Here is a 17,780-nt window from a genome sequence, read left to right on the forward strand (position 1 = left end):
TTCTAAGAATTCTAGGAGATTGTTGTGCTAAGTTATCAAATGATTGCTAAAAATATATATACATCCATTAATTTTAAACTTTTCAATTATATTCATGCAAGACCTTTACAATAAGAAATAACGTGCGAAGAATACAGAAAAAAATATACAGGCCTTTATAATCTGTACATTAGGTTGGTGGGTTTCTTTCAAGATCTCTTTTAAAAAGGGTAACGTGTCTCCTCTTACCTGTCTTAGTGGCGCACCTTTGAGAACAGACAGAAATTATAAGAGAGGAATTCAGCAGGTTTACTTGACTTGCATGCTTAATGCTCACGAGTTCCCAGGGAGTTACGTGCCGGGCGGGGGGCAGCTACCCTTGTAAGAACACTCAAGACGTAAAAGCAGCAAGTTCAATGCTGGCAAAACTGACCTTGACCTGACACCCAACGCTTCTGGGTACAGTTTCGAAAACATGGTTCCTGAAGATTACATAAAATAATAAGACTGTTCACCTACTTTCTCTACCAGGAACGACAGTATTCTCCACTATCTTCCTTCTGAATATCAGACCTGATTAGTATTAGCTAGTATTATTATGATTCCCATACAGTCGTTCAATATTTGCTGAGGCCAAAACTGGAAAAAAACATGACCCGTGTTCTTGGTCCTTGAGAAGCCTGTAATTTAGACAAGTAACGCACAGGAACCGCTTCGAGAAAAGGCAGGAAGAGGTAAATGCCATGTGCATGAAATACATAAAACGGGAGTTCAGATGAATACAAACTTTCATCTGGGGAACTGGTAAGAGCTTCGCAGACACGGTGGTCTGAGGATGAAGCCTGGGCGGGGGCTTGCGGCAGGCGGGCCGGGTGAGCAGACAGCAGGAGGAGGATGGGGACCACGCACGAAAGTGGTCCAACGGTGTCACGAGTTACGGGGGAGCACAGGGAAGGCTGGGAAAGCACCGCCACGGTCACTCTTCGTTACGTATTAGCTGCCATTGATACTTTTTCAACAGGCAATGGAGAGTGACTGAAAGGTTCTGGGCAGGACGGTAAGGATCACACCAAGACTTTAAGGAAATCACTTCAGCGTTCACAGACAGGTCAGACTGACCAGCAGACAACCCGAGCCGGGTTGGCGAGCAGGCTCTGGAGTCCGAGCCTCCTGCAGCTACTGGCCCTGTGACCCTGGGTAGATCACAGAAACTCGAGGTGCCCCCGTCCCTCATCTACAAAACGGGAGCGACAGCAAGCGCCTCAGAGAGGCTATAAAGATGTGATGAAACACACATGCTTCAAACAGCAAATGCTTAATTATCAACTGCTTAACCATCAATTATAATGAGTGTCAGCAAGACCAGGACCTTTAGGACAGCCCAGTGTGGCGATAAGGTTCAAGGTGAGCTGCCGGGGGGGGGGGGGGGGGACGACACATGCAGAAGCTCTACAGAACGATCCGAGGATTCTGTCACGAATTACGGCATGAAAGTACTGGGAACAAAAAAATGCAAAATAACCCCCAATTTTTATTTGAGTGACTCAGAGAACAGCGGACTCATTATACCAAGAAGTGGTAATAAAATCTGGCTTGAAGAGAGGCCGATTTTAAGCAACATGAATTTACAGTAGTGCCTGTCAGCCTGTCAAGACTGCTGGGAGGCATGTGTGGGCTCAGGGCTTGGTCAGGAGTCTCGTGCTGAGCCCTTAAAGCCACATAAACACATCCACGTGTTTACAAGCGGCCCCAGCATTATTCAAACCCAGCACCAATCAAAATGATGTTACCTATTGTAGATGACACATACCCTTGACCTGTACTTTCTAGAATACTCTGCCGAACTAACCTCTATTAACAGGTAAGTGGATTTGTGTTCTATTTATTAGGAGAAACATACCTACAAAAAAAAAAAAAAAGCATAACCATAATAGACTGCAGGCAAGTAGGGAGATAACTGTGGAGCGGGCGGATTTTCAGGGGTGGTCAGCTCGCCCCCATTCTCCCAGCCCTCATACTGAAATGAGGCATTCAAGTTTCGTAGGATATTGCGTTCTAGAAAGAGAAGTGGCCAGGGCTAGAAAATCTGGATACTAAGGATGAGAACTTGAGCAGGTCACTTTGTCCTATTTCCGGATCTGGGAAAGGAGGGGTGTTAACAATGCATAAGGTCGCTCCTGTCCCAGGGTAGACACTGTAGACCCCCTGCTTCCTGTTTCTGGAACAAAACCGTGTGGATCTGTCAAAGACGTGTGTAATGTGAACACGCGCACTCCTGTCACGTTCTTAACAACGTTCCCCGTGCGTCCACTTCCAACCTCGACCTTCACAACTCTCAGCCTTCCTGCTCACGTGCCTCTTTCCCGATATTGCCCATCTAAATGCACATCTAAAACACCCCCAGTGTCTCAAGCAAGGTCTTAATTCCAAATCGTCACGGGTGGCAGACTTGCAGAGTCTGAGCACTACATTCAGACACAACTAATCGAAGTATCTTGTGACACAAACAGCCTAAGAGTTTTTATGACAAACGAATTTAAGCAACACACAAGGGCGACAGCAACAAAGAAACCAACTGGACGTTAGCAAAACAAGAGGAAAAACCAGAAGAGAAATATTCACCTTCTCTTTGTCTAGGTGGATTCCGCTGATTTCAAAATCAAACATAAACAGTTCAGCCACTCGCCTATAAACAAAACGAACCCAGGTTACAATGGGTAACAATAATTATTCACATAATCACTTTCTTGGTAAATAAATTGGACTTTTCAACCATACTCTGCAAAAGTCAGATGTATCAACACACACACACACACACACACACACACACACACACACACACACACACACACACACACTTTCTTTAAAACCAGGAGCTTAACATCTTAGAAGTCAGTCCAAACATCTAGCTGATGGACTGGGCTTTTAAGCTCTCTGATGGGCGATTTAGTATCATATACGTCATGCTAACTGTACGATAAGTCTTAAACTGACAATTTTAACTGACAAAGGAATGACAATTTCCCCAATGAGGCCAATTTATCTGCCGTGTTTTTTGTTTGTTTGTTTGTTTTTTCTGGAAAAGATGGCCATCTTTTTGACTGTCCACCGTCTTTCCTTCAAAAAAACAGTTGCTGCATACTTTATGCAACCCACCAAATAAGTACTTGCGGGCTGTACACATGCTAAGTGCAAGTAGGTAAAACTCGATAATCCAGCATGTATATTTAACGGAACTACGGAGTATCCTAGACTGCTTGTGGGTAAAGACGTGTGTGTTCCACAAGGCATGGGTCCCAGAAGGAAACCGATACTTTTTGAATGAATGAACATAAGGTTAAAGATACAAGTGTCCTAACAAGGATACAAATGAAGAATGTGGGAACTTCAAAGAGAGACCATCAGAAACACCCTTCCACAGGTCAGCACTATGTGAACCATCACCCTTCATTCCTGCATCGCTGTTAAAAGGCAGGTTCCTTACTTATCCGCTCCCATCCACCTAGCGCTATATCTGCTAAGACTTGTGATGGAAGGTTCCCTCACCATTTCCAGAATTCATACTAGCATGCACCGTACAAAGCAACACCTTTTTTCTTTGCATTTTTTTAAATATAATTTATCATCAAGTTGGCTAACATACAGCACATACAGCGTGCTTTTGGTTTTGGGGGTGCATTCCCATGATTCATCGCTTACATACAACACCCAGTGAGAGCAAGGTTTTTAATAATCATCAAATGCATCTGCAGACTTAAAAACATGCCCTAATTTCCCCCACCTTTCCTTGATGTAACAATTTCATCAGGACACTAAAAAGAACCGGAAACCATGGAGCAGAAAGTATCTTGAACAACATCTAAAGGAAGGGGTACCTTTTCATTAATTTTCTCCTGTAATATTTTATCCTTAGAAGTCCATCTCTCCCTTTTTAGTTCTAAGCTAACTTGATGTTGTTTACTTTCCCGTTAGATACCAAAGGAACCCAAATACTGAATTCATACATGTACTAATTGAGAGAAAATTTGGCGAGCTATGGAAACAGGACGAGTACACACAGCTCTTCAAATCTACTTCAGTGGAAAACACGGTCCCTGATGTCCGGGAGATAAGGATCTAATACCACTCGTAAGTAAATCTGACCGGTAGATACGTTATCAGGGGATCAGGAAACGAGAGCGTATCTGAAAGCACTTCTGCCAGTACCAGTAACCTGTAAGTAACAAATAATGCATGTCACTTCTTTATTAGCATGGGAAAATTACTCCTTAAGTGGTAGCTATTTATTTGGGTGGTGACGGGGAGGAGGACCAGAAGTGAGGCAATCACCCGAAATAACCCCTTCTTCCCTACACCACCAGCCTAGGCCAGGCTGCTGTAACCCTTGCCAGCCCTCCGGCCCTCCAGGACGACCTCTGTCAAGGTCAGCAGTCCTTAGTGTGATTAAACCGGCATCCCATGAATCACCCTATCCTCCGCTGCGAGGCCTCTGCAGGCTGTCCCCCACTAGCAACCAAATCAGGTTCCTCTGCTGTAGGCTCCGGAGGCATTTGTGATTTCCACTCAACAACCTTAATCCAAAAAAAAAAAAAAAAAAAAAAAAAAATCGTTGGGAGAACACAGAATCTTTGCAAAAGGTTATGTTGGAGCCACGCGAGGGAGTCATGGATGCTTAAATATAATAAGCAGAGAGGATGAAACACAGCGGCAACCAATGTTTTAAAAAGTCAATACATGCATTACAGAGCGTGAAAAAGTTACGATTAGCTTTACATGTAGAAGCCTGTTCCTTATTCATAGACTACAAACCTGTGAACGCCACCATGATAATTACTTATTTATTTCAACTCCATCCAAACCCCAATAATTAAAAACATGAAACAGAGTACACTTGGACAATTTTTCAAAGGGCTTGTGCACGAGGTTTTCAGTTTTTCTTCCAACTGGTAGCAGCCACTTGAACATTAAATTCTTTGATGCTGTGCCAGAAGCGGGGTTTCTTGGCTGATGGGACTTGTTTTGTTTTCTCTTTAATGCTGCTGCACGCTTGGAACCAATTTCAAGTGTAACACCTCTTTCTGTCAATAGTAATTTTTTTAACTATTTTTTTTTCGGGAATTAAGTTATCCAAATATTTGATCTACTCTCCTGGCTTTCCCTGACTCTTTAGAAAGGGTCTACTTATCTTCCTGATTATTGCCCACTATACTTTGAATGGACAGAATTAACGTCCTTCTAAAAATTCTGAAAATTCAACAGACCACATTAATAATTTAGTCACTCACCTTCTTTCTTAAATAATGTTAAGGGCTTCACTCGAGCCCCTAAAATATCCCCATTATCTCTATCTCACGGTGATCTCCCTTCCTGAACAGTCAACCTGAAAAACATTCCACTTTATCTTTTCTAGCAAAGGTATTTTCTGTTTGTTTTTATAAGACAAAAAAAGCAAAAAAAAGATAACGGGGGTTGATAAATAGGGATGGAAATTTATTGTATAATGTAAGTTTATTACATCATATAATGTAGGTTTATTGTATAACAGCTTTACTGTAAGAAATGTAGGAAAAAATTAAAATCGCTAATCTCAGCAAAGACAACCACTATTAAAGTTCTTCTATTTCCCTCCAATCTACTTATGTTTGTAAGATGACGTGAAACTAACTACGATAAGGTTAGAGAAATTAGCACATAGTAGGTACTGGAAAAATGTTTGCTGAGTTTCCGATCGGACGTAAAGGGCACCGAATTCCTCACACTAGAACATCGCTCGCCCTGGCTGTTGGGCTGGGTGAGCCAGTGGGGGACACCCAACAGGATGTCCGTCCCGAAATGCACAGGCAGAGGCAGTATCTTCGGTCTCATGAAGACACTGTCTCAGTGACAACGAACGTGTGGCTTAACACCAACAAGAGAAGACCTTCCCTTGGCTTCTATCCAGTTTACTCTCAGTTTATATTATACTCCTTGTTTTGAGTAAGTGGGAGCCAACTAACATGGACGTTTGTATCCTGCTTTTTCTTGTGAAATTGTACCACACACACTGAACATTTCTTTAAATGCCATCAAAACCATGGCTTTTCACGTTCGTAACATTTGGTCCCACGAACTAAAAATATTTTCATTTTTCCCACTCTGTAATCTATGCTATGATAAAATTCCTTGCCACATAAATCTCTTTATCCTTTTCTTTATGATACCTTCCAAGAAACTGAGCACAAAGGGATCCTCCATAACTATTTATCAACTGACACCTAACTAGAGGGGACCCATTATCCCAAACCATTAAAACACTATTCTTGCTCTGTTTCTATTCTGTTAAGTGACGGGCTCTCTGTTCTATCTTTCTTTAAGGATGGAAGGGTCTCATTCTTTGAATGGCTACTATGGACAAGACACTGGCAAAGCATTTTACTTTCATTATTTCATTCAAACTTCATATGGGGCGCCTGGGTGGCTCAGTCGGTTGAGTGTCCGACTTCGGCTCAGGTCACGATCTCACAGTTCTTGAGTTCGAGCCCCGCGTCGGGCTCTGTGCTGACAGCTCAGAGCCTGGCGCCTGTTTCGGATACTGTCTGTCTGTCTGTCTGTCTCTCTCTCTCTCTCTCTCTCTGCCCCTCCCCCCCAACATGCTCGCTCGCTCTCTCTCAAAAATAAAGCATTAAAAAATTTAAAAGTAGAAACATAAAAAGTAACATAAAAATCCCGTTGGCATTTTTAGGAACATCTAGAAACGCGGCATGCATCCTGTCAGAACAAGTCCTTTGTACCTAAAATGGTCCGCTATTCCACTACAATTTTTATACGTTACATACAGAAAAGTCAATCTTTAGCAAAATCAGATACCGAATAACCTGTGGTCGCTACTCAGTCAACACCAGCTGAGCATAAATGCAGCACGATGAGCAGGCATTCAGCCTCTCCTTGTTTTGCTAATGAAGACAGTATCAGGCTCAAGCCTAAAATCGGAGTGAAGACAAACCAGTCTGATGATACCACCAGCTTTCCCAGGATCCTCAGCATGAGAATTGACGAAGTGAAAAAAGGTCAAACGAGCATCTGCATACCAGGAATTCGGGGGAAATTAATGCCCCAAAGACAGCCTCACTGTGCAATTCGTATGGCACGGTACTCATACATCAGATAAATAACAAAACCCCATTATCGACGGATCCCTGCAGAGCAGGGCTTCGTGGGGGCTCAGAAGCCCTGTGTGGAGACAGAAAGGAGAGAAGGAAGCAGGAGGAGAGAGAATCGGAGAGTGAAAAGAAGTAAACAACACAAACGGGTAAGAAAGCGTATACCCTCTGAGCCACGAGGTGAGTAATATATAGATGGCTTAATGACAAAGTTATAAAATTATTAATACGTACATAAATGTGTGCAAAGAAACACGGTATCCAAGATCCTGTATCAAATATTTTGGGGGGCTGACCTAGAAATGTAGCTTTTTCAGTTCGGAATAATGAAGGTCATCTAAGGAACCAAAGGAAATCATTTCAAGGATCTTGACATCCCACCAGTCCGTAAAATCAACTGGTTTCTATCTTCTGGTGGTATCGATGATGGAACTTCACGCATGAAGCTAAGTGTAATTCCCAACTATTTAGCGGAACTCATTCCTTTGGTAAGCACCTACTACAGGCCAGGAACTGCTCTAGGAGCCGGGATCCAGCTCTGAACAAAACAGACCAGGTCCCTGCCCTCCCGGAGTTCCCCATCTAGGGTGGTGGAGAGATGTAAACAAATGAGCAAACAGAAATGCTGGAAAAGGTCAGGACTAAGAAGAGAACACAAGCAGGGTAAGAGGACAGGGCGTGACCTGGTACAGAGGAGGAGGAGTGAAGGCCTAAAGAAAGTGCAGGAGTCGTGCAGACTCCGGGAAGAAATGTTCCAGACGGAGGGGGCTGCGAGTGAGGGAATGCGGTGGGGGTGGGGGTGGGGGAGCCATCCGCTGGCCTCCGTGGTCACAACCATAAGGAACGCAAAGCAGTCAGTACCTGGTTTCTGGATCAAGGGAATCCACAAGTTTTTTGTCAGCTAGCAATTTTTGCAGACTTCGATATAATTCCACATTTGTGTTCAACCTAGAAAAATTACAGATGGAAAAAAAACCCAATTAAATGACTTTCTCATACCTTGTTTTTGGTGTTACATTAAGAGAACTGTGTGACATCCTAGCATGCACGCGCCCTGAGACCAACGTTCTGGGGGTTGGTTTTGTCTCTTCGTTTGGAAGAGAGAGAGTGTCACCGCAGTTAGAACAGAAACGGGGAGTCCGTCAGGCGGGGATGTCAGGGTCCTGAGGGTTCTGAAAGGTAAGAGGACACATCTGAAGCCACAACCAGCAGCTGGAACCAGAAGAGCAGTCGGGAGGGAGGGGACGGGAGGAACGTAGCCGGCGATCTGAGCCCGCTGCCACTGAGAACTCATCCCGTTAGCAATAGGCCAATGGCCACTTCTCTTTTGATCTTTTTAGTGAGAAAGGAGCGAGGATGGGAGGAAGGACGGGCACAAAGATTTTGTGGTTCCCGAGCGAAGAGCCTAGAACCCGGGTAACCTTTGCCCTCTTGGGCCAGAGTGGCAGGCCCACACCGCCGGGAGAGTTCAAGGACGCGGGCTTCAGGGACACGCCCTCGAGCTGCAACACCAAGCCCACCGCTACTCTGTGACCTCAGGCAAGTTATTTGAAATTCCCAGCTTGTCCAGCTTCAGGTCACCCTAAGGGTTAAATGACATGCTACGCGTAGAGCACACACTCCCCACCCTAGTGGACAAACGCTAGCCTTGCCAGCCTGCCCTTGCCCCCTACCCCCACCCCCACCAGCAGTTTTGCCCTCAGCCCGGGTCGCCATCCCACAGTCAGGTCCTCAGTCCTTCTTTCCCGGACGCCAAAAAGTCCTGGCACTCTCGGGGCTAAACAGTGAACTGGTTTGGGATACGATCTGCTCCCTGCCTGGTAGGTCCTCTGGAAAGGACAAGGCGGTAAGAACCATGAGCCAGTCCGTACTCAGGCACCCGAGGTCCCCAGTCAGTGCGTAATCAAACACCTGCAGCTTTGTAGAAATTGAAGGGTTTCTGTTGCTGTGGTTCTCACCGGCCACCCCAGAGACGAGGGGACTGAGGCACTCACCGCCACTGGGAGGATGCTCGCCCAGAAGGGCAGGCATACCACGGCTCCTGCACCCGGGCATCACTCCCAGGAAACCGGGAGAAAACCGACGTGGGCACCTATCTCCCCCAGGCCCGCTCACCCTATGGGCCACCGCGTGTCACAAGGACAGGTTTACAGGCAGCCCGCAGCGTCCTCCCTTCAGAGGTTTGAGCCAACGTCCCACGTGACGTTTTGTGTCCTAAGATCCTGAGATAAGGTCTCTAGCCTACAGCTGGCATCGACTCTAAACAAACACACCTCATCTCAGGCTTTTATTTCCGCTACTGGAAATAGATTCCTCGGGGATCAATGGAAGCAGTTAAGATAGGACTCGGTTAAGGGCGCCTGGGTGGCTCAGTCGGTTACTCGTGACTCTTGATTTGGGCTCAGGTCGTGACCTCACGTTGGTGAGTTTGAGTCCCACATCGGGGGAATTCACTTTCTCGTGCTCTCTCTCTCCCGCAAAATAAATATATGTTGAAAATATATGTTGAAAAACAAAAAAAAAAGATACAGCTCAGCTAGACCAAAGGAGAAAAGCAGCCCTGGTGCTGAGAATGGAGAGCAGCGCGGAGAATGGAGTGAAGGCTGCGAGTTCTGCCTCCTGACCCTCCCTTCAGGCCCTCGGCAGGCCTCGGGCGGTGGCCAGAGTGTGGCACCGAAGGAAAGACTGGCGCACGTCTCCAGGAAGAAGGGAGGACCTTGCCCGGATGCTCAGGACAACACTCGGCTCTCGGTCATGGCTCCCGTGTGGTCCCCCCGCAAAACTCGGAACCCACATCCGTGAGACCGGAAGCGCATCTAGACTCAGGCCGGATGCAGCGTTCAATCAAGGTGGCTCAGGCGGGCACCCGGGCAGCTCTGACTCGTTTCTTGGGACTTTTCCCTGCACGGGGCGTGCTCTCTCCCCAGGAGCCCCCCGGTGCCGCCCCCGCCGCGTGCCGGGGGTCTGGGGTCGACAGGGGCCGGCTTCGTCTCTTTCAGCTTGCCACGGTGAGCAGCAGTGGCGACAGGAGATCACAGGCACTGTCCCCAGCAGAGCACGTGACGCTCCGCGGGGCCCGAGCATCAGGTCCCCGTCCAAGCCGGGAGGCCACCGCGTCCACGCCGGGCCGGGCGAGCCGCGGCGCCCTCTCGCGGGGGACGCTGTGCGGCGGCGGCGCGTCGGGCGCCGAAGAGCTTCTGGCACCGCGCGGCCCCCCTGGGGGTGGTTTTCGCCAGCGCTGCAGAGAGCTCTCGTGAGCGGCGCAAGGCCTTTCGAGGCCCTTCGGGGTCACCCGAGCCCGCTGCGTCACAGCCCCGGCCCGCCTCGGCCCTCCGGGCTGGCTTTCTGAGCGCCCTAGACCCTCCCCGACCCGGAGCTGGGGGCCCGCAGGGCTGCCGGCGTCGACACTCGGAGAGGCTTTCACTTAACGTGGCGACGACGGTCACCCGGGCAGCGGAGCTTCGCTCGGTGCCTCGCGCGACCGCGGTGTGAGCCCGCCTTCCGCACAGCAAACGCGAGGCAAAGCACGTGACCGCCTCGCTGGCGGGGAAGCCAAGCGACCGAACGAACGGGGGGGAGGGGGGGGGGGAACGGACAGACAGACAGACAGACGGACACGGGGCCACGCCGCGGGTGCCGGGCCAGGGCCCGCCCCAGCCCCCACCACCCAGGGCAGCGCAGGCCGTCCCCTACCCTGCGGGGGGGGGGGGGGGGGCGGTGCAAGCCCGGCGGACAAACGTCCAAAAGCGCAAATCCCCAAAGCCGCGTCGCCGAGACCGAGACCGCAACGGAGGCGGGGGGGGGGGGGGGGGGGGGGGGGGGGGGACGGGGGACGGGGACAGAACATACTTTTCCACCGCGGTGCCGATGCTCGTACAGGCTTCCTCCGCCGCCTCTCGGAACGCGGGCTCGGGGTGGGCGATTTTCACAAAATCGGCCTAACGAGGAAGAAAGACAAAACCGACAGGGGGTGTGATGGAACGCTCTCCTCCGAGATCAGAGGGCAGAAGGGAGAGCCTCCGCCGTCGAGTCAGCCCCTTGGCTCCGGCCTCGGCGTTGCCATTACTGAGCTGTTCCTACACCAGTCGGCGAAGCGGCCTCTTTCTCAACGTGTTGTGAGTCCCCGGGATCCAGTGGGGATCGTTCCAGAGAAAATACGTTCACTGGCCTCGTTTTAAGAAAGCCGTTCTCCTTCAAACGCAAACGCCAAGTCAATTCTCCCTAACTCTAGTTCAAAAGAAGCAGAATTTTATTTCAAATACTCTACAACTTTCTGGCTAAGATCGTTTATAGCGTGCTTCTCACAGGTTAACCTGGCTGCAGAGAACAGTTCTTACAGGCTTTTCTTTTTTTGTTGTTTTGACACACAGCACAGTTTCAAGGCTGATTTAACTACATTCTAGCCTTTGTGCGGAAAACAAAGGCACATTCTCTCTTTACAGGCCTTTTAATAAAAATGGATTCCTACTCTTAGCTCCCATGACTCACAATCACCAGGGCCTGCAGCAGCTGCTACGCTGACCTCAGCATTTAACTGAGCTACACTTCTTTCTACTTTTTTAATGAAATCATGTAAGGTTAGCCTTTAGTTTTCATGTTAATTGCAGTATACTTCAAAAGAAAAACGCAAGGGAACTACAAAATATCACGGATGTTCCTTGTTCTCTAAGAACATGTATGACTATAATACGAAATAAAATCACCACAAGGTCAAAGTTCCTAATTTTATTATTAGTTTTCAATGTAAACACATTTAAATCCATAGTTTTATACATCTGATGCAACAATGAGATAACATTAGTACCTGAAAAATTAGCTATGTAGAATTTACAATTTGTACAAATTACTAATCTACACGTTGCAGAATTTACAATCAATATTAATTTCAAGATACTGGCATACATTTAAAAATTCATCTGTAGTACTGATGAGGAAAACAATACTGTTACATAGGAAATGTATTAAAAACAGAAAAAGAAAGCGAATGTCCATTTGGTGGCAAATCATAGTTTATAAAATCCTTGCCCTATTATGGTATTGATCCTACTACTGGCAGATAAAACCTTAAAACTTCAAAAGGAAGAAGGGTCGAGGCACCTGGGTGGCTCGGTCTGTTAAGCGTCCGACTTGCTTTCAGCTCAGGTTATGATCTCACGGTTCATAAGTTTGAGCCCACATCAGGCTCTGGGCTGACAGCACGGAGCCTGCTTGGGATTCCCTCTCTCTCCCTCTCTCTACCCCTTCTTCATGCTTTCTCTCTCAAAAATAAACAAACATTTAAAAAAGAAAAGGCAGAAGGTTCTTTGACTTTTTTACTCAAAGATTTCCACATACAAGTCATATTTAAAACTTTTTAAATGCGATACTACTATACCTCATAATCATAAAAAACTTTAAAAATAGGACAAGCTACAGGGCAGAGAGTTAAGATCTCTCAGCGAGGGGCAAAAGCAAAACTGTGGGGGAAAAAAAAATCGCAGACCACCACTTAATTAAAATGCAGGCTAAGACAACAAATAAACCACCAACGAAGACATAAAGCCAGTACTTGATGGCACATAAGTGAAATTCCCTGACAACTGTGTCCCTTTGCAGATTCCATCGGCACAATTACATGGAGGAAGTGTGAGGGCTCCTTGGGCAGTGAGTGCCTCTCCCTTCTCCTCCTCCACCCAAAGCATTTGCAGGGCAAACCGAGACCCTATAAAACCGAGAAGTGACTTCCAAACATGCAAAAAACCAGGATGGGGAGGTGCTACGCTGGGTGAAAGAGGTCATTTTCAAAGGGCAAGTGATTCCACTTACCTGACATTTTACAAGAGGCCAACTGCGGGAGGGAGAACAGGTGGGTAGTTGCCAGAGGTAAAAGGAGGCCTGGGCAGGACTATACAGGGGCCTTTGGGGGGTGATGAGAAGATGGTTATGTACCCTAACTGTGGCGGTGGCTACGTGAATACGTGAGTTAAAATTCACAGAACTACACCAGCCCCAGAAAGAAGCCAATTTTGCCAAATGATAATTTTAAAAATAAATCCTTTTCAAAAAGCTAAGTGACACTCCAACCTCTCCAGGTAAGGGAGACCTATTCATCTGACCTAAGCAGCCAGCCAGCCAGTAGGAGGTTCAGAACAGCGGGTTAAGGGCGTGAGTTCTACAGCCAGAACGCCTGGACTCTGAGCCCAGCCCCACCCCCTACTGGAGAGTGACCTTGGGCACATCACTTAACCTGTTACTGCCTTTCTTTCCTCAACTGAAAATGCTAAGAAGGTTAGTTCAGTTAATCCAGGTAAACCTCTTACCAGGGCCTGGTGCCTCATAAGATCTAAAAAAAAAAAAAAAAAGCTGACATCGGAACATCAGCTCCCTGAGGCCAGAGACCATGTGTGTCATGAGCCGCATTCCCAGTGCCTAGAACAGAGCCTGGCACGTGGTGGAGGCTCGACACTGAACGAATGTGAAGGGAAGGCAATATATAGTCTAATACGAAGTAGACAGGCTCAGGAGGGTTCAGTTTTGGATCACGTGCGCCACTCTAACGACGTGACTACTGAAGACGTGGCTCTTTAGGGCAGATACACGTGTGCCTTCTATCTCAGCAACGGGCTTCTCAGCGAAGAGACCGAGGTGTATGTTTGTTTCAACTTCAAAATGTGAAAAAAGGAAGCCACTAATACAATCAGTTTCGTATCCAAATCTTAGTTTTCACCGGAAAAGACATTTCTGAAAAGGTTGATAAAAACTGGCTTTTCATAGGATTAATTTTACTGTCATGTGCAGGTAAATGTCCTCTTAAAATTCTCGTAGAAGTTTTTACGAGGAATCTTTGCCATACGAGTAATCATTGTTTGATTATACATCACGTGCTGTTTTCGTAACTACACGTATTAAGGTACAAGTTCTACATGTCACCCTTTCCTCTACACTTTTCCCTTCCTAATGACTTTCTCCCACGAGAACAAGTCAGCTCTCACGTGGTTCAGACGCTGTCAGCATACATGTTGCCAAAGCGAGGACCAGATGCTTTTAACTTTATAGTCTAGCATTAAACCTAATAAACTTAGCTTAAACGTTACCAGCTTGACACCCAGGTAGTTTCGAGGCTCACACCAAGCGTCTTACCAAGTCGGCCACCCTGCACAAGGAATCAGAGAGCTCGTCGAAAATGAGCACGGTCTGGGGCCCAGGTGCCATGGAACACACACGCTCCACAAGCAAGTCTGCCTTCCTCAAGGCATTTTCTTGGGCGACCCGAAATCCTTCTGGGGCGCTGAGCTCAGGAACTCCAAAAAGACCCTGCAATCCAGAGAACAGTTCCCATTTGTCACTAAAAACACGATTTTTCGGTGTTAAGTGTAAGTCCTTTTCTCAGGAAATCTCGGTTTTCACTGGTGTATCACATAATACCATGTTCACATTTCCCACGTCATTCCATAGGTTAAACGACACCTGTTTTAAGAATGTGAATGTTTTTTCATTTTTAATTATTTCATACAAAACAAAAATAGAACGATACAGGTTCAACACCCAGCTCAGCCACTACTACAGACCCTACCTCATAAAGTAGTTACAAGGATTAAATGAGATGATATGTGTTTTTAAAGCATTTCAACACTGCCTGGCACACAGAAAGCCATTTAATAGATACCAGCTGTAATCACCATTAGCCGTATGACCCCGATTGGCCTAGTTCTCTCTCCTCCTGGGTCTAAGTTTCTCGTTAAGCACGATGGGGATGACAGTACATATCTGACAGCATGGATACAGGTATACTATATTAGAAAGTATATGTGAAGTCTTCTGGGGACGCTGCTGGCCATTGGGCCCAGTCCAGTACCTAGAACCAAGTATTCCACAACTCAAGATAGAGAGGATGAGTTGAGCACATAGATACTTCAGGAAGATTTAATAAGCGTGTTAAAACCAACTCATTGGCTGAAAGCAGCAAATTTTATACTTTCCGAAAGCATTTCAGCATCTTGATAAGGACAAAGATCACTAATCCAATGGGAATGACCATCCTTTTCTACCAGTTCAGACACTCTCGTTCCAGCACCCAGGAAGGCAGGATAGAAAACACAAAGCATTTACGATGCATTTACTGCATGCCAAGAGGAGAATTCTGCACCGAATACAGGTTCCCTCATTTAAATCACATAATCCTAGTGCAGGAACCATCACTCTTCTTTCACACATAAGGAAACACACTTTAAGAAGCCAAAAAAAAAAAAAAAAGTTTGAGGTCATTAATTGCGGGAAAGACAGAACTTGAGCCCGCTTCGTACATCTCCAAAGCCCACACTTTTTTCCATACTTCTGTATTGCAATTTATCTGTTTGAAAGTCTCTCCTGGGAAGGCAAAATCCTAGAGGGAGGAACCGCTTTCATCATTTGAACCAGCTGCCCAGCATAGTGCCTACCACATGGGCAAACTCGTGGACGAGACAAATTAACGGACCAGCGCTTAGCTCTGTAGTTCAACTTTGCAGATGACTAATAGGTTGATTTTGGAAAACAGCAAGAGGTAAAATTTTCAGGACCGATAAGGCCTACCTTTTCTGCAAGAAGGGATGCATGAAATTAACCTCTCTCCAAACTGATTAATGAAAAAAAAAAAAAAGACAGTTGCGGGCAGAGCAGAATCAGGACCAAAACCAAATCAGATTCTCTACACTGATTTAATTTGATTCAAGTACAGACTATTTTTCATTTCCCAGCACACCTCTCCACACTGCTCTTGGGAATTCTAAACCTCAGACTACTAGTTATGGAAATGATAAAAAAAAAAACAAAACAAAACTACATTAACCTTTGTGGTTTTGTGTTGTTCTCTTGTTTAATCAAAAACCAATTCAGGTACCTGAAAATCCAATGTCAGTATCTAAACTCGTGATCTTCCAAAAAAAAAAAAAAAGCTAAAATTAGTTCTATCTCATCCACCCCAAACCAAACTTACTTTTTTCATCTTTCTACTCAATACCTATACGTGGTTGTTCTCCTCTCACCAAGTATGTTAAGACCTTATTCTGGTATTTACCCCTATGGAAGTTGGCCAATTTCATACAAAAATATTTTTAAAACAGTCAAAGCTAATGGCAGAGATCAAATAAGAAAACACTCAAGTCCGTAAACTCACTGTTAACGGTATCCTAGGCTCTTATAAGAAAGGCAATGGTACAGATAATGAAGAAATTTAAAAGGCAAACATAAAAGTAACAACCTGAGGAGGGTAAAATCCACAAATGTAAAGTACAACAGGAATAGAAGGGTAAATCCCTTTCAAGCGTTCCTTCCTTTCACCTTTAACTCAGGCACTCGGTAAATATTGACTGCCTACGTAACGCCAGACACCTGCTGCGTGTGTGGACGTAGCAATAAACAGGAACCAGAGAATTCAGTGACTTCCCGGGGGAAGAAATCAACGTGATCAACGCCATCGCATTATAGGAAATTAGACGGCTCTCAACAGTTTTTGTTTTATAACAAGAAGAGCCCAAAGCTTTGGAAAAAATTTAAGCCGGCATTTCGAGCATCGCCGGCATTAGCAATTACACGGAAACTTGACGCCGCCCGTGAGCTGCAGGGCCAGGCGCCAAGGCACCAGGGTTGGGTTGGGGCAAAAGCGCACTTCAGCTGGGGTTGGTCCCAGTGTGAGGCGAGGGCGGGACCCGGCAGGCGGGATTCACCGCCACCTCCAAAATGAACTATTTTAAGTGCACGTGGAGCGAGGGCTCACACGAGGCAGGTCCCAGGACCCACATTCTGGGGGGGCAGGACCCCTAAGGGCCGCCCCGCGCCCCTTACACCGGCCCCCCAAAGAGGAGGTAACGGGCAAGGTCACCGAGAGCGCACACGGCACCCTACTGTACAAAGCGGGTTCGCTGCCCGGCTCCTCCCAGACCCAAAAGACCCGGCCCGGATCCCTGCTGGGCCACGCGGGGGGTACGAGGGGAGCCCCCTCCCGCGCCGCTCACCCGGCGCTCGCCGAACAGGTCCAGGCGGCGGCCCTGGGGCTTGACATTGAAGGCGGCGCCCACCGGGAACCAGCTGGTGCTGACCCCTCGGGCGCAGATCCCGGCTCCGAGGCCCCTCGAGCCCGCTCGCCCGGGCCATAGAGGCGCTGCCCGGCTTCCGAGCCCGCCCAGCCTCCCGGCGCACAGCATCTGGAGCCCAGAGCAGCCCCTTCCCCCGCCGCGAGACCCCGCCCCTGCACCGCAGCTCCCGGCGGGAGCACGCGCACCGCGTTTCCAAGGCAGCGGGCCACGCCGCACCACGTGACGCCAGCGCTTCCGGGTCGGGGCTCGAGGCCCTCTGAACGTGAGCACGTCGGAGTCCCGCGAGCAAGAGCGTCGCTCCGCCGCCTTCACGGCGGACGCCGCGGTCTTGCGCCCCCGTGTGTCTGGAGTAAAGAACGGCCCAGGTTTACGCTTCTCTCCCACGTGACTCGAGCGAGGCGGGCAGAGTCTCGCCGCAGGGTGAATTCTTCCAGGAGGGGCAGCGAACGCTCGGCGACCGCCGCCTGAGTGCCTTCCCCGACGTGACAGCACCGGTGACGCTCGTCGACTCTATCGGCTTCCACCCTAAACGATGGTCGAAATTAAATCTACGGTATGACTGCCCCGCATGGTTGTGTGGAACCGAGTAAATTTACTGCCAGTGAGTCTC

General features: G+C 47.5%; 1 protein-coding gene across 4 annotated transcripts in view; it reads right to left on the bottom strand.

Moving 5' to 3' along the window:
- The window catches only part of MIPEP (mitochondrial intermediate peptidase), a 159,742-nt gene extending 142,401 nt beyond the window's left edge, over positions 1 to 17,341 (bottom strand). For 2 of the 4 annotated variants that reach the window (XM_047868804.1, XM_047868678.1), the window contains exons 1-5: positions 17,090 to 17,341; positions 14,238 to 14,411; positions 10,968 to 11,056; positions 7,980 to 8,066; positions 2,602 to 2,665 (exon numbers count right to left, since the gene is read on the bottom strand). In XM_047868804.1, the coding sequence (XP_047724760.1) occupies positions 2,602 to 2,665; positions 7,980 to 8,066; positions 10,968 to 11,056; positions 14,238 to 14,411; positions 17,090 to 17,278 (603 nt within the window). In that variant the 5' untranslated portion in view covers positions 17,279 to 17,341. The remainder of the gene's footprint in view (positions 1 to 2,601; positions 2,666 to 7,979; positions 8,067 to 10,967; positions 11,057 to 14,237; positions 14,412 to 17,089) is intronic. The other 2 variants (XM_047868685.1, XM_047868744.1) reach the window with 2 other exon arrangements.
- Positions 17,342 to 17,780: the final 439 nt, after the last annotated feature.

This window comes from Prionailurus viverrinus, chromosome A1, assembly GCF_022837055.1.
Source record: "Prionailurus viverrinus isolate Anna chromosome A1, UM_Priviv_1.0, whole genome shotgun sequence".
In the NCBI taxonomy this organism is placed as follows: Eukaryota; Metazoa; Chordata; class Mammalia; order Carnivora; family Felidae; genus Prionailurus; species Prionailurus viverrinus.